Raw genomic sequence first — 19,411 nt, 5'->3', positions numbered from 1 at the left:
TTACGTTCAACTTAAAACATTGAAACGAACTTTCTAATCAGGACGATTACGAAGATATTCGCACCACCCTACAAAGCAATATTTACCTTTAACCCTTCTTTGCATGATTTTTCCTATTTTTTTAAAATAAATCAGGTTGATGTAATTAATGCTCTAGATTAAAGGAAAAATATTAAAAAAAATCCTAGTATAAATAAGAATTTGAATTATTTAAAAAACAGTATGATGGAAATTTACATCATTATGCATTGTTACGTATATAGCTCAGTACTAAATAAATCAAAAGATATTGTTTACTTATTCTCCTTTATTCTAAATGATAATTTAAAAAACAATTATTATTTTTATTCAAGCACAAATTAACTCCACATTTATTACACGAAATTGTGGAATAGCCTTTACATTTGGGAATTTTACACAAACAGTGGAATGACAAGTTCTAGGCTTGTTAATTGACAGTGACGTTTGCTATTTTTTGACAACTGCGTTTTGTTGTACGCAATAGTCATTTATAAAGTTGCCAGCAACAACAAATTTAAAGTTTACAGTTTTTGAGTACCTTTTTTTCTTCACTAAATGTTATGATTGAAATTTCCATCATCATGCAAAGAAGGGTTAATTGCTCGATCCTCATACAATCTATCATAGTATAAAGTCTATCCTTAAACTGTTCTCAAAGCAGTCTTTGGAATTTACAATTATTTATATAAATTTTAAAACTACGAATGAATTGAATAATTATCAACGAACCTGAACCCTTCGCACTACGATCTTTTTTGACAGCTACATTCATTAACAGTTCTTTGTGCTTAATAATTTTCCTAAACGAACGAACCATTTTTTGTTTCTTCATTCATTCGCTCACCTAAATTCCTAGATTTTGAGAACACTAGAATCAAATTTTGTCTCGATTTGAAGAAATTGATAAGATTATCGGTTTGATTTTCTACCGGCACAAAAGGATTATAAGAAACTGACAATCGATTGGCAAGTATAAGGTTTTCGTGGTCGAGCGAACGAACCGGTGCCGAATCAATAAATGTTTATGCCCGTCGAAACTAACGAGTCGCGAACCGGCGAGCGAGCTCGTACTTTCAATTTTCCGGAAATTATCGCATATGTAACGCTTTCCCGTAGGAAAAACCTTTCTATCCAGTGTAGGTGGGTTCATTGGTAGGTTGGCTTGCTGGCTGACTGGTTGGTATCGATGTGCAGGCTGGCAAGCCGGCTATGCTGGCTCAGCACTCTCCCTCGTTCCTCCTTCACCCTCCGGTGCCAGCCACCTTTACTCTTGCTCCTCTCGCGGTCTTAGTCTCATGCTGAAGCGCGTTCATAAACTTAACCTCCTTAGGGCCGTGGAGCCGCGGCTGATGACTTTTCATTTGCATCCGGATAGATTACCGCCTCGCGATTGTCCATGGCCACCGTGGAATCACCGCCGCCGACGCCGCCGCCGCCACCGTCGACGACGACGAGAACAACAACGCCGACGGCAACGGAGTTCGAACCCAATTTGTTTCGCATTTAAGGGCGAGAGGACTGTCGGAGTGTCTTTTACGCGTAGTAACGATCAAACAGTTTCTAAACAAATCACATCTAGTTCGGCACTGTTTTTTCAGTTAGTAATTTCGTTTATTGGTTCTCGTACTCGATAATTCGACGTTCGAGGAACGCGTGCAGAGTTTTGTTGCCGACCCACGTACGTGTTTTGTCTTCTCTCTAAATGTGTAACTGGATCGAGGCCGTCGAAAGTTAAAGCTCGAAGAACTTCAACATTTGGAGATCGACTGGCACACGCGGTTCTTTAGTGTGTGCGTGTTATAATCGCGTCATCTGCGGCCATTTTGAAGTCTCCGGATATTGAAAGCATCACTTGAAAGTGTGCTCGTGCTCGAATCGTGTAATCATGCACTAGACGACGATCTGTGCTCTTTAGAAATTGTGCTTCGTGGAATTTGAAACATTCGTCGAGCGATTTTGAATTTTAATTCTTTATGTCACCCACTAATGCATGCCTTTTACATTCTAGTGTTGTAGGATTTATGGTGCATTATGAGACTATAATGTTCGAAGCTAGATTTTCTCTGATTGTATTAAGTTGAATAAAATATAGGTTACCGTCGTTTACCAGTCTTTTTATTTCTTTTCAATATGTATGGTAATAAAAGGTAAAATCAGTAACCAATTGAATAAAATTCTGTGCACACTGACAGAAATGACTCGTGTAGACCGAGATATAAAATTCCATCGTAACAAGTATGCAAGATATACTTCGTACAATACTCCATTATTACTGAAACCGTTCGTGTTTCATTTTATTCAATTTTGTAATGAGAATAGGGGCAATGCAGAAGCGGACATTCTGATTCTTTATAGTGGTACTGAGCCATATTGGCAAGATTGTCTGGCCAGTTTTGTACATTATTTCTGTTACTATTTCTGCCACCAGACAGAATCGTCGTATACACTTCACAAAGTTTGCAATTAACCGATTAAAATTTCCAGCTTCATCAATGGATGGCTTACTATTGAAAAACATTAGTTATTGAAAAATCGATAATCGATGAAATCGACGTCTAAAGGAAATTAATCGACTGTCGACTAAAGAAATTTTTCACCTTTTCCCCAATCATTTTTATAATGCCAATTTTTTGCATTTCTATCATCCGTGACATCAAAATTATCCTGAAAATTTTTTAGTAAGAGTTACGACCAATAACAAAGTTCCCTCTACTCTCTGGCAACCCTATAATCCCTGGTGAAATCAATTAAAGTATAGTAATCGTAGTTTAAATCGTTTCGCGACCGAATGAAAGAAGCGCAAAGAACCGATTAGCTTTGGGTTAATAGAAAAATTATAATCGGCAGAAGAAGATACACAGCGACGCTTCGTCGAACTTTCTTCGATAGGCAAGGTTATCGAACCAGTCGTTGCAAAGGGTATGATCTCACTTGCTTCACTTTGATTCGACGATCAATGCCTCGTGTCGAGGATTTTATTTACTCTCTCGCTCTCTCTCGCTCCTTCCCTCTCGCGGACTGGCGATCACTCTTTTTTACTGCGCGAAGAGGAGCGTGGAAACGGATAGATTCCGTCGAGGAGAAAGGATAACGGGACAAAGTTCTGGATATATCGATGATTCCGAGTCGTTCGATGAACGGCTGGAGTCCGCAGCAGATGGATAAATGACCGAGATTGGCATTGGAGTTAAGATCGAGAGAGAGAGAGAGAAACAGAGAGAGAGAGAGAGAGAGCGGTTCCGACGGATTCGCCTCGCGGTGGCCAAAAGAAAAGAGAGCAGACGAGACGAGACGAGACGGAGAGGAAACCAGAACTTCCCTGTTCGGTTTTCGAGTGCAATTGCTCGCCGTAAATCTCGCGGCGAAGTTTGTTGTGCGCCGACCGGTCCCCGAGTTCCGCTAGATCCCATAGATCAGAGCCCACGATGTAAAAGCATGATAACAAGCCGGACGCCTGCCGCGTACCGTAACATCGGTTTCGTTCACTCGTTTATTTTATTTTCACTTCGCGACGAGACTTCGTTGCCCGATCCTCGTGCAGCATGTTACATCACCCGGTGTGTTTATCTGTCGCTTACAATGTCAAGTTCATTAAGGAAAAGATGTTGATCATGCACACTTGTTGCATCCGCGGTTATTGTTGTCGGCGGATCTTCGGCTCGCGTCGCGCGCTGATTGCTCTCTACGCTTCTCAAGGAAATTATGAAATGATCGTAATGCGGATCCGACAACTTCCAACATCCTTACGCATCGGAAATCCCAATCTTTGCGGTACCGAGAACAAAGTGTGCGCAGCGCAATTTGCGAATCGCACGCTAAGAAAAGTCAGAGATATTCTCGGCTGCTCGAATGTTCGAGCGATCGACTCGATGAATTTAATGCCACGTCGATCGGGTGACTCACGGCCAGCGGAAAATTTGTCGGACTCGTTATGCCGAGAAACCGAGCAGGGCGTATCGAGTATACAGGTCGAACGACGAAGAGGGAAGCGAAAAGAAAGCGCGTCGCTGTGGCCAGAGGATGTCGAAGTGCAGCGTCGACGAATTCCTCGCTGAACAAAATGGCCAATCCTGTCGTCGTCGCTCACCGTACTGTTTCAGGTCTTCGCGACACTTGCCGGTCTAGAGTCTAGACTCGGCTCTAGACCAACAAAATTTTGCCTGCCCTGTCACCTTGGCTCTCTTAAAGCGCAGATAGACCTTAAAGCTTCTCCGGCGTCTTACGCCGGAAACGAGATTCGGTTTCCCGCGCTGCCCGCTTAATTGCTACACATGTCTCCGTCGTTCGATTCCGTTTCAATGACAGATTACACGCGCGTAGCGCGAGAACGAGAAAAATTCTCCAGTTACGATGCATGCGACGGTAATTGAATCGGGGAATTGCGAAACGCGTGACGCGATACGGTTGCAACAACACTTTTGAACTAATTTAAGCGGCTATTTCTACACGAGTGTGCAAATCGTTTCAAAATTATATAATCGATAGAAGCATCCGGTCATATCTAAACTACGTTTCTTCGTGCAATCTTGCACTTTCGTGGATTCATTTTTACAGGATGGATTTATTTTCGTTTCGGAGCACGGTTCGACCACTTCGACTGAGAAATCGGCAAATTTTCAGCTGCTCTTACGGTCCTAACTTTGAATATTTTCGTGAAACAACCTTAAATGTAATAGCCTTCTACCATGTTGGTACTAACGTTGTTTCAGTATTTCGATCGATATCGAACATAGATCTAACAAATTTCTCGATCAAATGGCGGTGAGATGCTCCGCTTGTTAAAACTTTTGCAAGACACATCGTCTGCACGCGCAACAAATTTTGTTACCGAGGGATGCGAACGGGTGGTAACGGGAAATAAAGGGAAAAAAGACTGGAGGCAGGGGGAGGAGACAGACAGGAAGGAGAGAGGGTGCGGCAGAGGCTCTCTCGCGTGAGAGAACGAAAATTTGATATTCATGAAGCATTTTAAAGTCGTGCCACCCAAGAAATGGGTACAGAATATAGACTGCTAAGCAGAGGCAGATTCGTAGACATTTGCGGAAACCTATTTAGATGCGAGCTCGCGATCCGTGGCATCGCTCGCCTCTCGCTCCTTTACGCTGCCAATACCCCGTCTCTCCTCGAACGGAAAAAAGAACGGAATGCGTGCAGTCGATGCAGTCTCGGCGGCTCGTCCTACGCAATTATTGGCCGCAACTACAAAGTTTTATCGTGTTACCACACCAATGTTTGCTACGGTGGCTCTCGATGTCAGCCAAATAATCCAAGATGTGGTAACATCTAGATTCAATAATTAATCAATTAGGAGCGGATATCAGCGAGGTTGTAAAAGCTGTGTATTCAGGGGATAAACGAGATAATTCCGACTGCCATTTCACTTGACCTACTTCTTCACTGTTCGTCGAATGAAAAGCCTACGTTGTTTGTGCTTTTCCAATCGTAGAATAACTTGGCGAACCATTTATTAACAGAAAAACGACAGGCAATTTTTCGATCAGGCCCTTGGATTACGAGGATCGTTTAAAGCGTCGATGATCGGTGACTAATTAATTCGTGTTCTTATGTTCCGACGTTATAAAATTACTGGTCAATAATCTATTCATTACCTCAAAACGATCGGATCAATTTGACTCTCGCAACTTATATTTCGGTCCGAAGTGGACGGTAAAAAATGAATACGACGTGAAACGAGAATTGTGAAATCGACGTCGCATGCCACTACTATTTTGAGGCATCGAATCGTTGCGAGGGGTTAATTATCTAACGATCGCTACCGGTGTTTGGCAATGCGAATCTAGCCCAGAAACTGGAATCGAGTCACGGGAACGGGGTCACTCTCCAATTCGAAAACGAAAAGCCGGTATCGAGCAATCAAAAATTGCCGCGTATTGGCAAAAAAATGGTAGTCAGGGGGGTAGTCGGCGTTATTTCATGGGTACGGATTTCATGGGTGTTCCAGGTGCACGGGGGGAGCTTCCTGTGTCGCATCAGCCGGTTCGTGGAGGATCGTGGACCGATCCGAGATCGCGGTCGCTTGATAACGGGTCACCCCTATATACCGAGCAGCGCTAAATTGAAATCCCGAAGAAAGAGAGACGGCTCGCGCGGAGAAGGCTCGCGTGGCTCGTGGACCGTGGCTCGTGGGAGGGGCCGGGTCCGCGGGGGTGGCTGGCTAGGTGTCGCGGCGAGGGAGGTGGCGGTAGGGTCGGGGATAGGAGCATCGCGGCTGCTGAAAAATTATAATAATCACTTTAGAAATTAATGGTGCCTCCGTGGCGGGAGCTGGGAGCGCGAAGGTGGCGGGAGTCCGTGAGCCGGGGAGCGAGAAGGTGGCGGCGTCGGTGGGGCGCGGGAGGAGTGTGCAAATGGCGCCTCGTCGGCAGGTCGGCCAATCGGCGGTCCGGTCGGCGGGCCGACGGAAGCCCGGCCACGCCCACCGACGACCCCACCGACGGCTCCGCCGACGACGTCACCTACGTCACCGACGTCCTGCGCGTTGCGCGCAGGGCCACTCTCCGCCGCACTCGTCGAACCAGTCACCACTCGGACGACGTATTCGGCGCTGCTTACCACGCGTCTTCTTTTTCAATTTTCCGTCGGCCGTGCCCACGTATTACACGCTCGCGTGCGCGCAACAAACCCGCGGCCTGCGGATTTCGGCCCCGCCGCGGCCGCTATCATTTCGCAACCACGAAACTCTCTGTGCTCCACGACCACCCTCCTCCTCGGCCAGCAATCTCTCGGAGGAAGGAACCTCGGGTCCATTTTGGCGGGAAACAGAAGTGCTATGCGGGTGACAGTGTTCCCAGTGGATGACCGGTAACGCAACCCGCACAGGACAGCCCTTCGGAACCTGACAGTGATAATTTTCGAGGTGACCGTTCTTCGCCGACAATGGTGCGGTCAATTATGGTTTTCCAGTGATCGACCGATACTAGAACACAGAAGCAACGAACTGATATTTTTGCATCGATCGTGGAGCATTTGGTCCCGGTAACAGGTATTCTCTGTAGGGGTGGTTTTCGACGACGGTGGTTTCACGGAGGCGACGCCGCGACACGGCGCGACGCGACGCGACGCGACGATAGATATCGAGGATCAGTGATTCCAGGTGAAAATCGATCGCTCTGCTCACGTGGCGTGCCGTAATCGGTGTCACGTTCGCGGACGATAGAAAGAGGGAGAGAGGCAGAGAGATATAGAGATACGTACAGAAAGAGAGAGGAGGAAGAGAGACGGGGATTCGCGAGTAGAGGGTCGTTAGGCGGAGTCGAGCGGAAAGGTGGTCACGACGCAACAAACGGTGACGAGTTGTCGAGGAGGTGGCGAGGACGACGGCGGTGGAGGCGGCGGTGGAGGCGGCGGTGGAGGCGGCGGTGGCAGCGGCAGCCAGAAGACGCACCCGTATGCGGCCGCAACCGATACGGTAGAGGAGGTGGAGGCGCAGGAGGTGGAGGTAGAGGTCGACGAGGTTAAGATGGAAGCCGAGGACCATCTCGCGAGGGAATACGTACAGGAGTTCGTTCTCGATCATCTCGATCCCGCCGACGTCAAACGGGAGGTTAGTGCTCTCCGTTCTTCTCCGCGATGATTAATTTATCGTTTCCGTAGCGTGTAGACGTCCTCGTTTCCGTGGTTCGGGCAACGAATGTTCCATTAGTCGAAGAGCTGACTCGGTTCGTTCGCCGCGTTTCCGCGCACGGAAGTTGGGCCCGAATATTGCTTCGTTTGGTTCTTCGTTAATTTATCGAAAGCATTTCACTCTCGTTTCGTGAGAAGTAATTTGAAACGTAAGCGATACCAGGTTTTGTCCGTCGTTATTCCGCTCTATCCCCGTTTTTTAAAGCGTTTCCGAATAAAAATGTTTCGACTGTGATTTCAACAATAAGAGTGGTCTGTCCAGACTTCGTTTTGATAAACCTTTCGGTACACCGAGCTGATCTCATATATAGGTACCTAGACGGGTGTGTTATACCTATTAAAATTAGGATTTGTCGTGATATCCAAAACTTGGAATTATTGCGACTTTCGCGTTATAGCTTATTCGATTACAAGAATTGTTTTAAAGAAAAGTTTCTTCACATTCCAAGTTAACATATGGACAACTCGCGTTATTTAATTTATAACATTTTACGCTCCATTAATTCTGATCCTTTACTTGAATTACTTGATAAATGTGTTCCGTTAATTAACAATCGATATTTATTTATAAGATACTAAATATGAGTATTGGATATTACTGATACACCTACTATTTAATAATTAGTAAATTGCAATGAGAACACAAATGTTTGCATAAGGATAAATTGAAAGAAATAATGTTAGCACGACGAGAGATTATTCCATTCTGTTTTCATGGAACGATGATAGTTATTTTGCTCCGCGATTCAAATAGAAATTAGTACGTCTCTACGTGACGAGCACACATTTTCCGAAGTCATTCATACGTTGGTTCCTCGTGCATGGTTACAGCGAGTACTGGGACGACGACTTTATTCACGTGCGTGATTATCTGCTGCGTACCGATAATTTTCGTCGACGTTGGTATCGCGCGTGTAAATGGAGTCACGTGCAACGTTTTCAGCGTGCGAACGTGGAATTATAACGCGGCGCATTTGCGCGGAACGAAAAAATAAATGTAGGCGTAGCTGCACGCGCCAATGCCCCGGCAAATAGTAAATGCATAAATAGTGGATGACGTAGACGTATCGTCGGAACACATTTAATTTCGCTGGAGCGCGCATTTTTTCTAATAGCTCTATCGCTATAAATAACGCTGCTGCACGCGCGAGTCGGCGGATTTTACAGATCGCTACATCCGATTACGGTTTTATGAATGAAAATTACCCGGAGAAATCACTAGTTGCATGTGTTCGGCCAGTGCTCGTCCCTACACTGTCCACAAACAAATAATAAAACAAAACACGGTTAATCTTTCTGCTTGGGTTTGTGCGGATATTAACTTTCAAACATGTTTTAAGAAGTTAGAGATTCCGTTTTCGACATGCACAACCTTCTGCAGTTCTCAAATCGCAAGAGTCTAACTTAGAACCATTCTCAATTAATAATTTATTTCCTTCAATCTATCATTGTTCCTTGCTAAACGCCAAAATCTAGTGCCACACGAAGAATATTTATCCCAACGGCGGAAAAATTCGAAGTTCTGTCGTAACGAACTCGCGTTTTAATATGTTCTCTAATTGTAAGTAGAGGAGAGTAGCCCAACTTGGACCAACACTTAAACAGATTCACCGCGTTATTGGTGAAGAAACATACTACTTGCAGTTTCACCATCGGATTACCAACAGATTCTGACATAACCTTTGAATCTCTGTCGCCTCTACATTCCATTATTAGAGAGAAAACATACACAGATTCCCGCGAATGTTTTAAACATTGGCTGCAATGTAAATACTGGTCCAGATTCGGCTACCCTCCGCAGCACAGACATCGTCCCGAGAAAAGGAAAAATCCAAATTCCGTCTAGGTTTGCAATTGAATCTGTCCGCAGGTACGAATCAGCTCTCCAATGATGGTGAACGGTAGCGTGGTGCAACTCTCTGCACAAGTGCAGGCACAAGGCCTGGCCCTGGCGCCGTTGACGCCGCCGGCGCACGAGCTCGAGCAGCCGCATCCTCTCTACGGGCAGCCGCACATCCAGGTGCAGCACGGTGTCCTGGTGAAGGCGCCTCCTGGCGCAGCGTCTCACCTGACGACCCTGTCTCATCCTGGGACCCCGCCGGATACGCCCCCGGTCTCGGCGTCGCCGCCGCCGTTGCAGTTGCACCGCGGCGACCGGGACTCGCGGGAAAGGGGTCTCCTTCTGCAGCTGCAGCAGCCGGCCTCGTTGGTGCAGGACGAGATGCAACCGGCCACCGGCGGCATGAGCTGGCTCACGCAAACTCTCAGGCAGGAACCGCTCGATCTGAGGCCCCATTGTCCCCAGGACCAAACTCCGGAGCATCATCACGAGGCTTGGTCGTCTACACCGACCCATCATCACTTCCAGGAATTGCACCAGCTGCAACGTCACGTTCGACACACCGGTAAGTGCACCAATCAGGATTACAATTCTAATCGGTCGCGCCGTCGCCGCTAACTAACCGCCGGTAGACTGTTCCTGCCTGCTAACTGTGTGTGTCGTCGATATTGTTAAAGTAGCTTTCGGACGAATCGGAGGGCTAAACTGAGTGCCCGGCGCTTATTTACGTGAAATCGATTCAGTTACAAAGTTTAGTTTATCGATGTCGATACGGTGTCGGCACAGGAACAGACATTTTTTAATTCATCCAGAAAAATCGATAATATAAATTCGTTTACACGTGAAATATTTCAAAGGAGGTCTTAAGTCACGGGATCGGTTAGGTCCGTCGTTAGAATACTTTGCACAACGATTGATTCGATAAAGAACGTTGTCGCACCCCTATGAGAACGTGTCGGACCCTATACGTGACAGAACGTATTACATTCGAATTATATTAATTTACCTCTGGAACAAAATGTATAGTTTCCTAAACATTTATTTTCTTGCAATACGCTTCCATGGGATACAGCTGATGGAAAACCGATGTCTTGTTTTTCCGTAGAAAATACTACAAATTGAAGCGCAACTATTTCTGTGAATTTGTCACAAGTATAGAAACATATTCGCACACGCGAAAACGTAATTTGGTTAGAATCATTGTCGGTATTAGGGTTAGAATGATGGAAACGCTGCTACTGGGTCAACAAGGTTTCAGGGAAGGGTGAAATTAGCATTCATTAATGAGTTCCAATTCCGATACAACTCTAATTTAGTTAGTAATAGGTCAGTGAACAACTAGAATCTCACACAATATGTGTGAATATCACAGAAAGATGAATGCTGAATTGTTTGAACGGTAGCAATTCAAACTTGGTAGGTTTCTCTCGATGCGCGAGAAAGGAAACCGGATAAAGTGCATATTATACGATCACTGAATCATATTCGACGGTGGAACATCATTCGAAGTGGTTAAGCGAGATTTGCATTAGCTCTCAATGCTTCTTAAATTACTGTAGAAACAAATTAGTTTTTTTTCCATCCACTAAAAGACTGTACAGATAACACATCGTCTCTGCTAAAAGTGCATTCCTCTGCAATTTAATTATCAGCTGTTTGCAATAGAATAGATATAAAATGTAACAACCACCATCTGCTCTTGTTGATATTTTTCGAATCACTATTGTTCCGCGCTTTGGACAAACTCGGAACCTTCTATCTTAGACCGTGTCTCAAGTTCCATCAGAGAATCAATGTCACGACCAATTTCAATCAATAATCAATATCAATATCGATAAAGTGTACCCTCACCAGAATCGCGCATGATCATTCGACATAATCGTACATCATTTTCGCCGTCGTAACGATGCCGGTCGACGGTAATCGCGAGCTTTGCCTCGGTTGTACCGATCACGAGAAACGAACAATCTCCGAAAGCATGTTCCTCGATCGCCGGCCGTTACGATCGCGTTATCGTAGGAGCTCGACCGTACGATGGCGATACGGGTTTTCGGGTGAACGGGGGTTTGGGAACGCTGCTAGGAGACGCAGAACTCGAGGACGACAAATATTATTGTCGCAGGTGGATACCTCACGATGCCGGGTCACATAGAGTACTATGGGGGCGCGGGTGCAGGCGGCGGGATGCTTCCCGCGGGCGGAAGTGGAATGTCCGGGATGGACGACAGCATGCAGGGGATACCGATGCAACCGGGAAGACCGATGAGCGTTTGTTCAGTGAGTTCTTGCGGTGCCGGAGGACCTAGTCCCGCGCACAGGACGGGCAACGGCCTTTATTCGAATTGCGGCAGTAACAACCCCCAGGAAGAACTCATGAACGACGAGCTGCTCATGTCCCTTTCCGTGCGCGAACTAAACAAACGCCTCCATGGTTGCCCGCGGGAAGAGGTGAGTCAGGTCTCTTGTCTTTTTAATGCCATTTCCGTAGAGGTAATTTCCCTTGTTCTTTTCTGTTGATCCAACGCGAGTCGCTGCCGACAAGATTCGACTTGAAACGAACCGTAGCCTATTTTCAGCTTCTTCAAAGATACGTGGATCATGTGCCACGTCCGACTCGTAGCATCGTCTGCTTTCTTGTAGCAGATTCACACTAAAACGACATTATTCCTTAGCAATGCTGCACACATGTGTGTTTCAGATCGATTTATAAATGAAAGGAGCGTTTCGTTGGAAAATATTATGTCTGGAAATTGTTTTCTTAGATATTATTGATAACAGTGTGATTTGCTGTGTACGTACAGTGACAATAATGTCTATTTCAGATTATTGACTTAATTTTAAAATAATGTTTAAGTGACGTGTCTTTTGGACGTTACTGACCACCGATTATAGCGAAAGCATAGTCTGAGTTACTAAGGGTTAACAGAGTACTGCATAATTACAGAAATTATATCGGGTTTTACACAATGTGCCCGACAAAGTAAATGAGAAAAGTTACAAAGAAAGAAGAACCACGCTTGAGTTTACAGCTAGTAGAAACAGCGGTCATTGGTCAGACAGGCTGACCAACCAGCGTGACGGACAAATATTGAAAGTAGACGATGCATCGAGCTTATGAAACATGTTGTGTACATTTACGAGGAACTGAAATGTACAGTTCGTTTAGCTTGAATGTGAATAATTTTATTATTTGTAGGAAGACTGTTGCATCATGAAGCGATCTTCTTAATTCACGGTATCGTATAAGTCAGATCTTGTCAGGTCCCGGATTACATTCTTTTGTTAAATGTATTTCAGTTTCTTATCGGTTCCTTGCACGTTCCACTGTTTGGTTGTAGATTATTCCAAGATAAACAATGATTCCCATCGTTCATTCGCGGAATTTTTCCCACGCATTCACAATATTAATTCTATGCCTTTGTTATGAACTTATCGGTACGCGAGACTTAATATTCTTACAAATAGTTTCAATGCATTCCAATCTCTTTTCCATGAAGATTCGCAATTAACCATCCCTTATTCTGCCTCTGAATTATTAGAATCGTCTTCGCAAGTTCAGAGTAATTTCTAAAATAAACGAATTGCGCGGATATACTCTAAAAATAATTGTCGAAGCAACTTAAATGGAAGTGCTATAAATCGTCGAGCAATAACGTGTTTCACCCGTCGTTCGGATCGTACGATCCAATCGGAGCCGAATCCAAGAATGAACGGTAGAAATCCGGTAGCCGTTAACGCATCGATTCACTCGTAAAACCAGATCATTCTGTTCCCCGAAGGTGGTGCGTCTGAAGCAGAAGCGACGAACCCTGAAGAACCGCGGCTACGCTCAGAACTGTCGCAGCAAGCGGCTGCAGCAACGGCACGACCTCGAGACGACGAATCGGAACCTGCAGAACGAGCTTCAGCGAATGAAGATCGAGCTGACGCGGGTGCAGCAGGAGCGAGACCTGTACAAGCAGCGATGCGAGGTGCTCAGGACCCGGCAGAACCACCATCACAACCACAACCATAGCCATCATCAGCAACCGTCGACGCAACAGCAGCAGCCGCCGCAACAGCATCAGACGCAGAACCAACAGCCGCAACAGCAACAAACGCCGCCGCAGCAGCAGCAGCAGCAGCAGCAGCAGCAGCAGCAGCAGCAGCAACAGCAACAACAATCGCAACAACACCAACCACCACCCGTTAGTCCCGAGGTCTATCTGTGACATCGACAACGCCGAGGAGGCGCTTGTTGGTCCTGAAGAGACATCCGTCGTGGGTTCGCGAAATTTTCGACCGTGAGTAACTCTTATCTTAGCTATCACGTGTACGTAGTTTAGTAGAATCTATAGCGTGTCTAGTTCATTTGGTTCGATCTCTGTTTTGCTTCTATTTCTTATTTGTTCGTCGAATACTTGTTTTGTTTTTACCGTGAACTCTAGATAACTGAATCTAAAGAATTATGGCAGCTAAATTGAACACAATTCTTGAATATTGAACTTGAAACAAAAGACACTGGACTCCAAACATTCATTGTATCAATTCTGTTCGACTTTTTTTTTACAACGATTCGCGTTTATATTAGTACAGTTTATTAATCTCCCGTGTGTCCATTGATTCATTTATCTGGTTTAGGCGTGTCGATGCATGACAATACCGAGAATTATCGACGATGAATAAGCCAATTATCGATCTAAAGTCACGAGTCTCCTTAGAAAAACGTATCAACACGCACAGTGTAGTTCGAATTAAACGAGGGCTATCAGCGTATATTCTGAAAGCTCGTGTCTCTCTGTCGGAAACAATTGAAACTGACCGCCTGGATAGGATTAAACTCATCGTTTAGATTTTCCGTCGGATCAACTTGTAATCCCGTGTAAATCCTCGTGACGCGCCGAGTATCCTTTCACCTTCGGATCTCCATGCTTCGCGGGTTTCGTCGTGATTGTTCTTCCTGATTATCTACTATTCATCGCTTTCGAAACAATTCTTCCAAACATTACCGCTCACGGAAACTGAGTGGATCTTCAAAGTACAGTTATCATAATAAAGCTTGCTCTATCGATCCTAGTAGAAGTTCAGGAATTTTCTGAATTTCACAGAAACATTTTCGCGATTCCGTTAACTGCAAAACAAAGAATCGGAAGTTTGTCCTTTTTTTTGAAGGTTTTTGTTAGATAATCGACACTTGCGGAATATTTAGAGACGATCTGTCCATCAACCAACTAGTCTCTCGATCTCTCCCACAAGTTCATTTGGCGAAGATAACCGTTGTTCTTTTTGAATCGTCTGTTCACAGTGTCATACGTTCGGCCGTGGGTTGAACTGCGAGTATTCGATCGAGAAGCAGTCTTGTCGGTCGAGACCTAAGTCCAAAGCACACCTCCGAGTTCGTCTGCGCGCGTGTATGTACATAAGAAAATTCCGTTCCCTCCGCGTAGCTTCGTTGAGCGACGGCGAGGACGTTGACTGTTTAAACCGGCACTGTAAAATCGTGTACGGAGCCGCAGCGCAACTAAGGTATCATTAGATTAAAGGTAATTAGCTCTATTCGCGTAGATATACGAATATATTGCTCGTGGTAGACCGGAGAACGTCTTTGCCAAATACTGTATCAAAGGAGATGATGGATAAATGCTGGAGCGAACGCATCTGTGAAACGGAAAAACGGAACACTGTACGCCGCGTACATTGTCGTAGCGCAGAAAGGAACAAAAGGCGAACAGGGGAGAAACAAGGGCGGTTACGTCCCGTTTATTATTTCGTTTCTAGCCAAAGCGTAGTTTTTATTGGTCGCGGCGAATCATCGGCTTGCCTTCGGATGGCCTTCGTTGTTGCCTGTTGTTTTCGTTATTTTTTTAAAACGTACAGGGCGATACAATCGGACGGAGGCTTATTCTTTTAACGACAATTAAAATAAATGTTAAAATAGGTTTATTAAAATAATTTTGAAAGAAAAACAGTGAGATAGGTGTTAATGTCGATGTATTTTAGGTTGTAATATTAATTCCTCGATCGATTTATTCCGAGATCCGATAATGAAGGAATACTTTCATTTAAATATTGTTTAAATCGCTAAAATTGGTGGTACTGTATATCAATTACGGTATATTACACTATTTATTACGAAAAGATGCTAGAGACGCCTGAAATCAATCTGTAGAAACAGAAGGTTAAACTTCAAAACACAAGGTGTTCTGATTCTCTTCACGTTCAAAATCGTTTTATGTAATAATTAGGATAGTAAATCGAATGATTTTCTCGTATGTTTTTAAGTTCGACCAGCCTTCTTCTGGATCGCCCTGTATTCGACGTTATTTTCTGCTCATTTGAAAGGTGCTTACCGCCGGAGGACTAGTTTTTGTACATAAAAGTCTCAGAGTTCTATTTTATAAATCGCTATCCGTCTCGATCATCCGTTATCGGTTTAGCGTGTTCATTTCCACGTAGTTAAGTGACTCGCGGTATATTAATAGAGAACAAGTCGTTCGATTTATGACGAAACGCGTTTCCGGACGCGTAGTTGCAAGACAGTTCGTTTAGTCGTAATTGTTTTATGAGTTACATCTTGTCATTGGTAAATAAGTGACGCAATACGTGATTCTCAACAATGTAGCGATGTCGTTTCTAACAATAAGATTAAGCACGCGCCGGTAAACTCGAGTCGCGCGACTTCCCAGTCTACAATCCGCCATCTTGCACAGGCTCGCGTGAACAGAACTTTTTATCAGAAATTTCATCCATTTAGTTATGAAATGACATTCGAACGAATTATTGATTAAATTATCCTCGAGATTAAAATTACACGAATACGTGTTCAAGAGAAATCGATTATCGCTTTTTATTATTATTATTCTATGGATATTTATGCGTTTACAGTATGGTCAAATTTCGAAAGGAATCTGTCGATTGTTTCGGATTTTCTCAAACAAAATATAAAAATGAGACCGTTGATAAAGATGTACGGTCTAATCGTTGCGCTAGAAATAAATCGACGATTCTGTTGCGTCCTCGTCGAACATTTTATTTAATTGTTATTAAATATCGTTCGAACCTGTTGAATGCGCTATAAAATCCATTCGAACGACACAAACATTCAATTCGGAATAGCATTTCAATAACTATTGTCCCGTTTCTCTTGTAACGAACGTGCAAACTAGACCACTTTTCACAGTTTAATCATCCATGTACTCCTCCATAAGTTCGCGCGAGCACTGCCGCGACTCACGCGATTTCGGCGCAACGATTCTTTCGTTTTCTTTCAATCGTTCCTAATTACGTACGTATAATGAACGGACAATGACGACCGAATGATCGCGCAACTTATCGTTAGTTGTTGTCACAGCGGCGGTTCGCGTCCGGTTCGCGTTTCGTTCTTTCTATCGTTTCGATGTTTCGCGAAGCGAGATCACAACGTCACGGCTCGGATCGCGAGTCGGTTCAGGATAGTAATTCGAGGAATTAATGGGATCTGCGTCCGGTGGATGGGACGATTCGATCGTGTGTGCACGCGCGGTGCGAGTGTCTCTGTTTCATTCGGAAATGGCGAGGATCCCCACGGATCTCAGTGCAAGGCATATACAAGCCTGCATATTCGCTCGGGCACGCGTTGCACAGCCTATCGAGAATGAACTAAACACTAGTGACAATACAAGCGAATGTTAACACGTTCGCCAACATCTACAGCAAACATTTCACAGTTCTTGACAGACTAATCTTCAGATTTCTTCCATGAAGGAATCTCGGGAAATGTTCTGCGTCGACGATGTGTTTTCATTTCATCGTTTATCGTTTCAACGAATAGATTAAATGATCCTCGTGCAGTTGTTTGTACGATCTGCAGAAATGTTATGCAGAAACTTATTCCTTTTTTTGAAGAGTCGTTCTTGAACCCTGCTGCGTTCTTCTTCACCTTCGGTTGCGTGATAATATATTTTTCAGCCGATTGAAGATCCTTTCGTTTGCTCGAGGAAAATATGGCGAAATGATAGCTGATCTCTGAATTACGCGCGTATAGTTCAATTAAAAGCCGCACCAGGGTCAAAGACCTTCGAAGGATTGCCGATTGCGTGGATTAGAGACGAGTTCGAATTGCAACGTGTGGCTGAGCGGGTAGGCGACCCTAATAAAAGCAAACAGTACGTGGTCGGTACATTTTCGTACCGATGCGACACGAACGGTGATATCGTTTTAGTACTTATGGCACAAAATGATCTGTATACGGTAGCTCTATAAATTATTGGTCGAGTTTTAGCTTTTCTTTTACGAATCTCTAGGGATGTTTTATAGAACGAGAGGGCTGCGTTGTGTTTCTTCTTTGCGTTTTGGTCAGCGGCGTAAATTTTGCGCGCAAAATTCTCGATCGTCGATCGTTGCGATCGCTTATACATTATAGTGAATGTTATCTTTAGAGCGCCCGAAACGTATCGAAATCGGTTTTCGTCGGCGGCTGGAGAGAGATACCTTTATCATTTTCCGTTCCTTCCAAAGGAGGAGGGTAGTTTGTTGCAAAAATTACGCCACTGTCGTATCGGGTGACATACGAAGCATATATTATTGTTTTCTCGTGTACGACTACGTGTTCGACCGTTCGCCGCGGGCGAGCTCGTTCTCGGCTCGACTTAAGAATCTTTTAATTCCCGTTACATTGTCTCATGTGTACATACAAATAATTATTATACTTCTTATTATAAATAAATGCCGGCACCGGCGGTTTCAGATACATGCAGCACAGTCTGTTTCTTTCACCGTGTCCACGTGAATTCCTCTCCTTCCGGGTATCCACCCTGCCAATTCCAAACAATTAGTACATCGGCCACGTCACAGAACGATCGAGTTTAATCGCGGGCTTCCAATACGTACGTATAAAACAAACTTCATCTTATTCAGCTACGTTTCAACTTGGACTGTTTTATAAAAGGAACCATGGACTTTAAAGTAGAACGAAACCTGCTTATCAAGTAAAATTAATTTCGTCATTCTATTTTTACACAAAGTCTAGATCCACGGTTTCAAGATCACAAATTTTAACATAGAAAAATTTGTCTCTGTTTTTATAATCATGTTTGCTGGTCGATTGTAATTTTCAAACGTGCCGATCGATAGCACCTTTAAATACGAATCGAGCAAAGTTTTTGTTCAATAGCCAGTTCAAGAAAATAATTGATTCTGTTGATAGCGTGCACGGTAAAGGGATTGTAAAAGTAAATACGAGCGGATAGAGGAGACGGAATCGATTAACTAAAGGGGAGAATTCGAATGGACAAAGAAGGCGACGAAGAAAGAAGACGGAACGGAGTTCTGGTTAGCGGGGCGGCGAGGCGCGCCGCATTTCGCGTGATTCTAGGTGTAACCGTGTAACGTGCAGTGTGCCCGGTCAGCATTTCATTTGAGAGGCAGACACGAGCATTGGCTATGAAATCCCCTTCATTCTTTTATGCACCAACAAACTCCACCTCTGCCTCCCTCCCCGCCTCTCTCATTAAACCTTAACTGTAACTGGACGGTAACCGGCCAATAAATATTTCTCGCACGAGCAACCAGTATCCGACCAGTTTCGAATTTCGATGAATTCGACGACCGCGAGCTGGCGGTTGCCATTCCAGACAAATTTAAAAGATATCATTTTCATAATTTATTCGACGTGGTCGAAGCAGAAATTTCGATGAACATAATGCAGAGTTCATTAAACTTGTGCTGCCTACATAATTTTACTGTGGGAACTTAATTTGTTTAAATTTTCTCTTGACAATCAAGGGGAAATAAGTAGTTAATTTTAATAAATTCAGTTACTATATTCTTTCGCCTTTTATAAATGTATTTTTAGTCTAATATGTTCGAGGATAATAGGATAAACTTTTTTCTTTCCAATTTAACAAGATCTTAATTAAGATTGTATATACCGGTTACCTGTTAGTACAA

At 44.2% G+C, this 19,411-nt stretch overlaps 1 protein-coding gene across 2 annotated transcripts; it reads left to right on the top strand.

Moving 5' to 3' along the window:
* Positions 1–7,418: 7,418 nt before the first annotated feature.
* Positions 7,419–18,204, top strand: Tj (Maf family bZIP transcription factor traffic jam). 2 transcript variants are annotated; one of them, XM_078196211.1, is made up of 5 exons: positions 7,419–7,585; positions 9,536–10,070; positions 11,628–11,953; positions 13,285–13,788; positions 14,790–18,204. In XM_078196211.1, the coding sequence occupies exons 1-4, from the start codon at positions 7,502–7,504 to the stop codon at positions 13,714–13,716; spliced, it is 1,377 nt and encodes a 458-aa protein (XP_078052337.1). In that variant the 5' UTR covers positions 7,419–7,501; the 3' UTR covers positions 13,717–13,788; positions 14,790–18,204. The 2 variants fall into 2 exon arrangements, with proteins under 2 accessions (XP_078052337.1, XP_078052336.1); XM_078196210.1 differs by having other exon boundaries at positions 11,628–11,962.
* The last annotated feature ends 1,207 nt before the right edge of the window (positions 18,205–19,411 follow it).

Source organism: Augochlora pura, chromosome 2 (genome assembly GCF_028453695.1).
Source record: "Augochlora pura isolate Apur16 chromosome 2, APUR_v2.2.1, whole genome shotgun sequence".
In the NCBI taxonomy this organism is placed as follows: Eukaryota; Metazoa; Arthropoda; class Insecta; order Hymenoptera; family Halictidae; genus Augochlora; species Augochlora pura.
Note: the sequence above shows the minus strand (reverse complement) of the source record. Positions and strands in the feature narration are given on the sequence as shown.

Excerpts from the sequence above, each read along its gene's own strand:
- Tj (XM_078196210.1), top strand. The coding sequence starts at position 7,502 with ATGGAAGCCGAGGACCATCTCGCGAGGGAATACGTACAGGAGTTCGTT. Across the intron at positions 7,586-9,535 it reads CCGCCGACGTCAAACGGGAG|GTACGAATCAGCTCTCCAAT; the intron begins GTTAGTGCTCTC and ends ATCTGTCCGCAG. Across the intron at positions 11,963-13,284 it reads CGCGGGAAGAGGTGAGTCAG|GTGGTGCGTCTGAAGCAGAA; the intron begins GTCTCTTGTCTT and ends TGTTCCCCGAAG.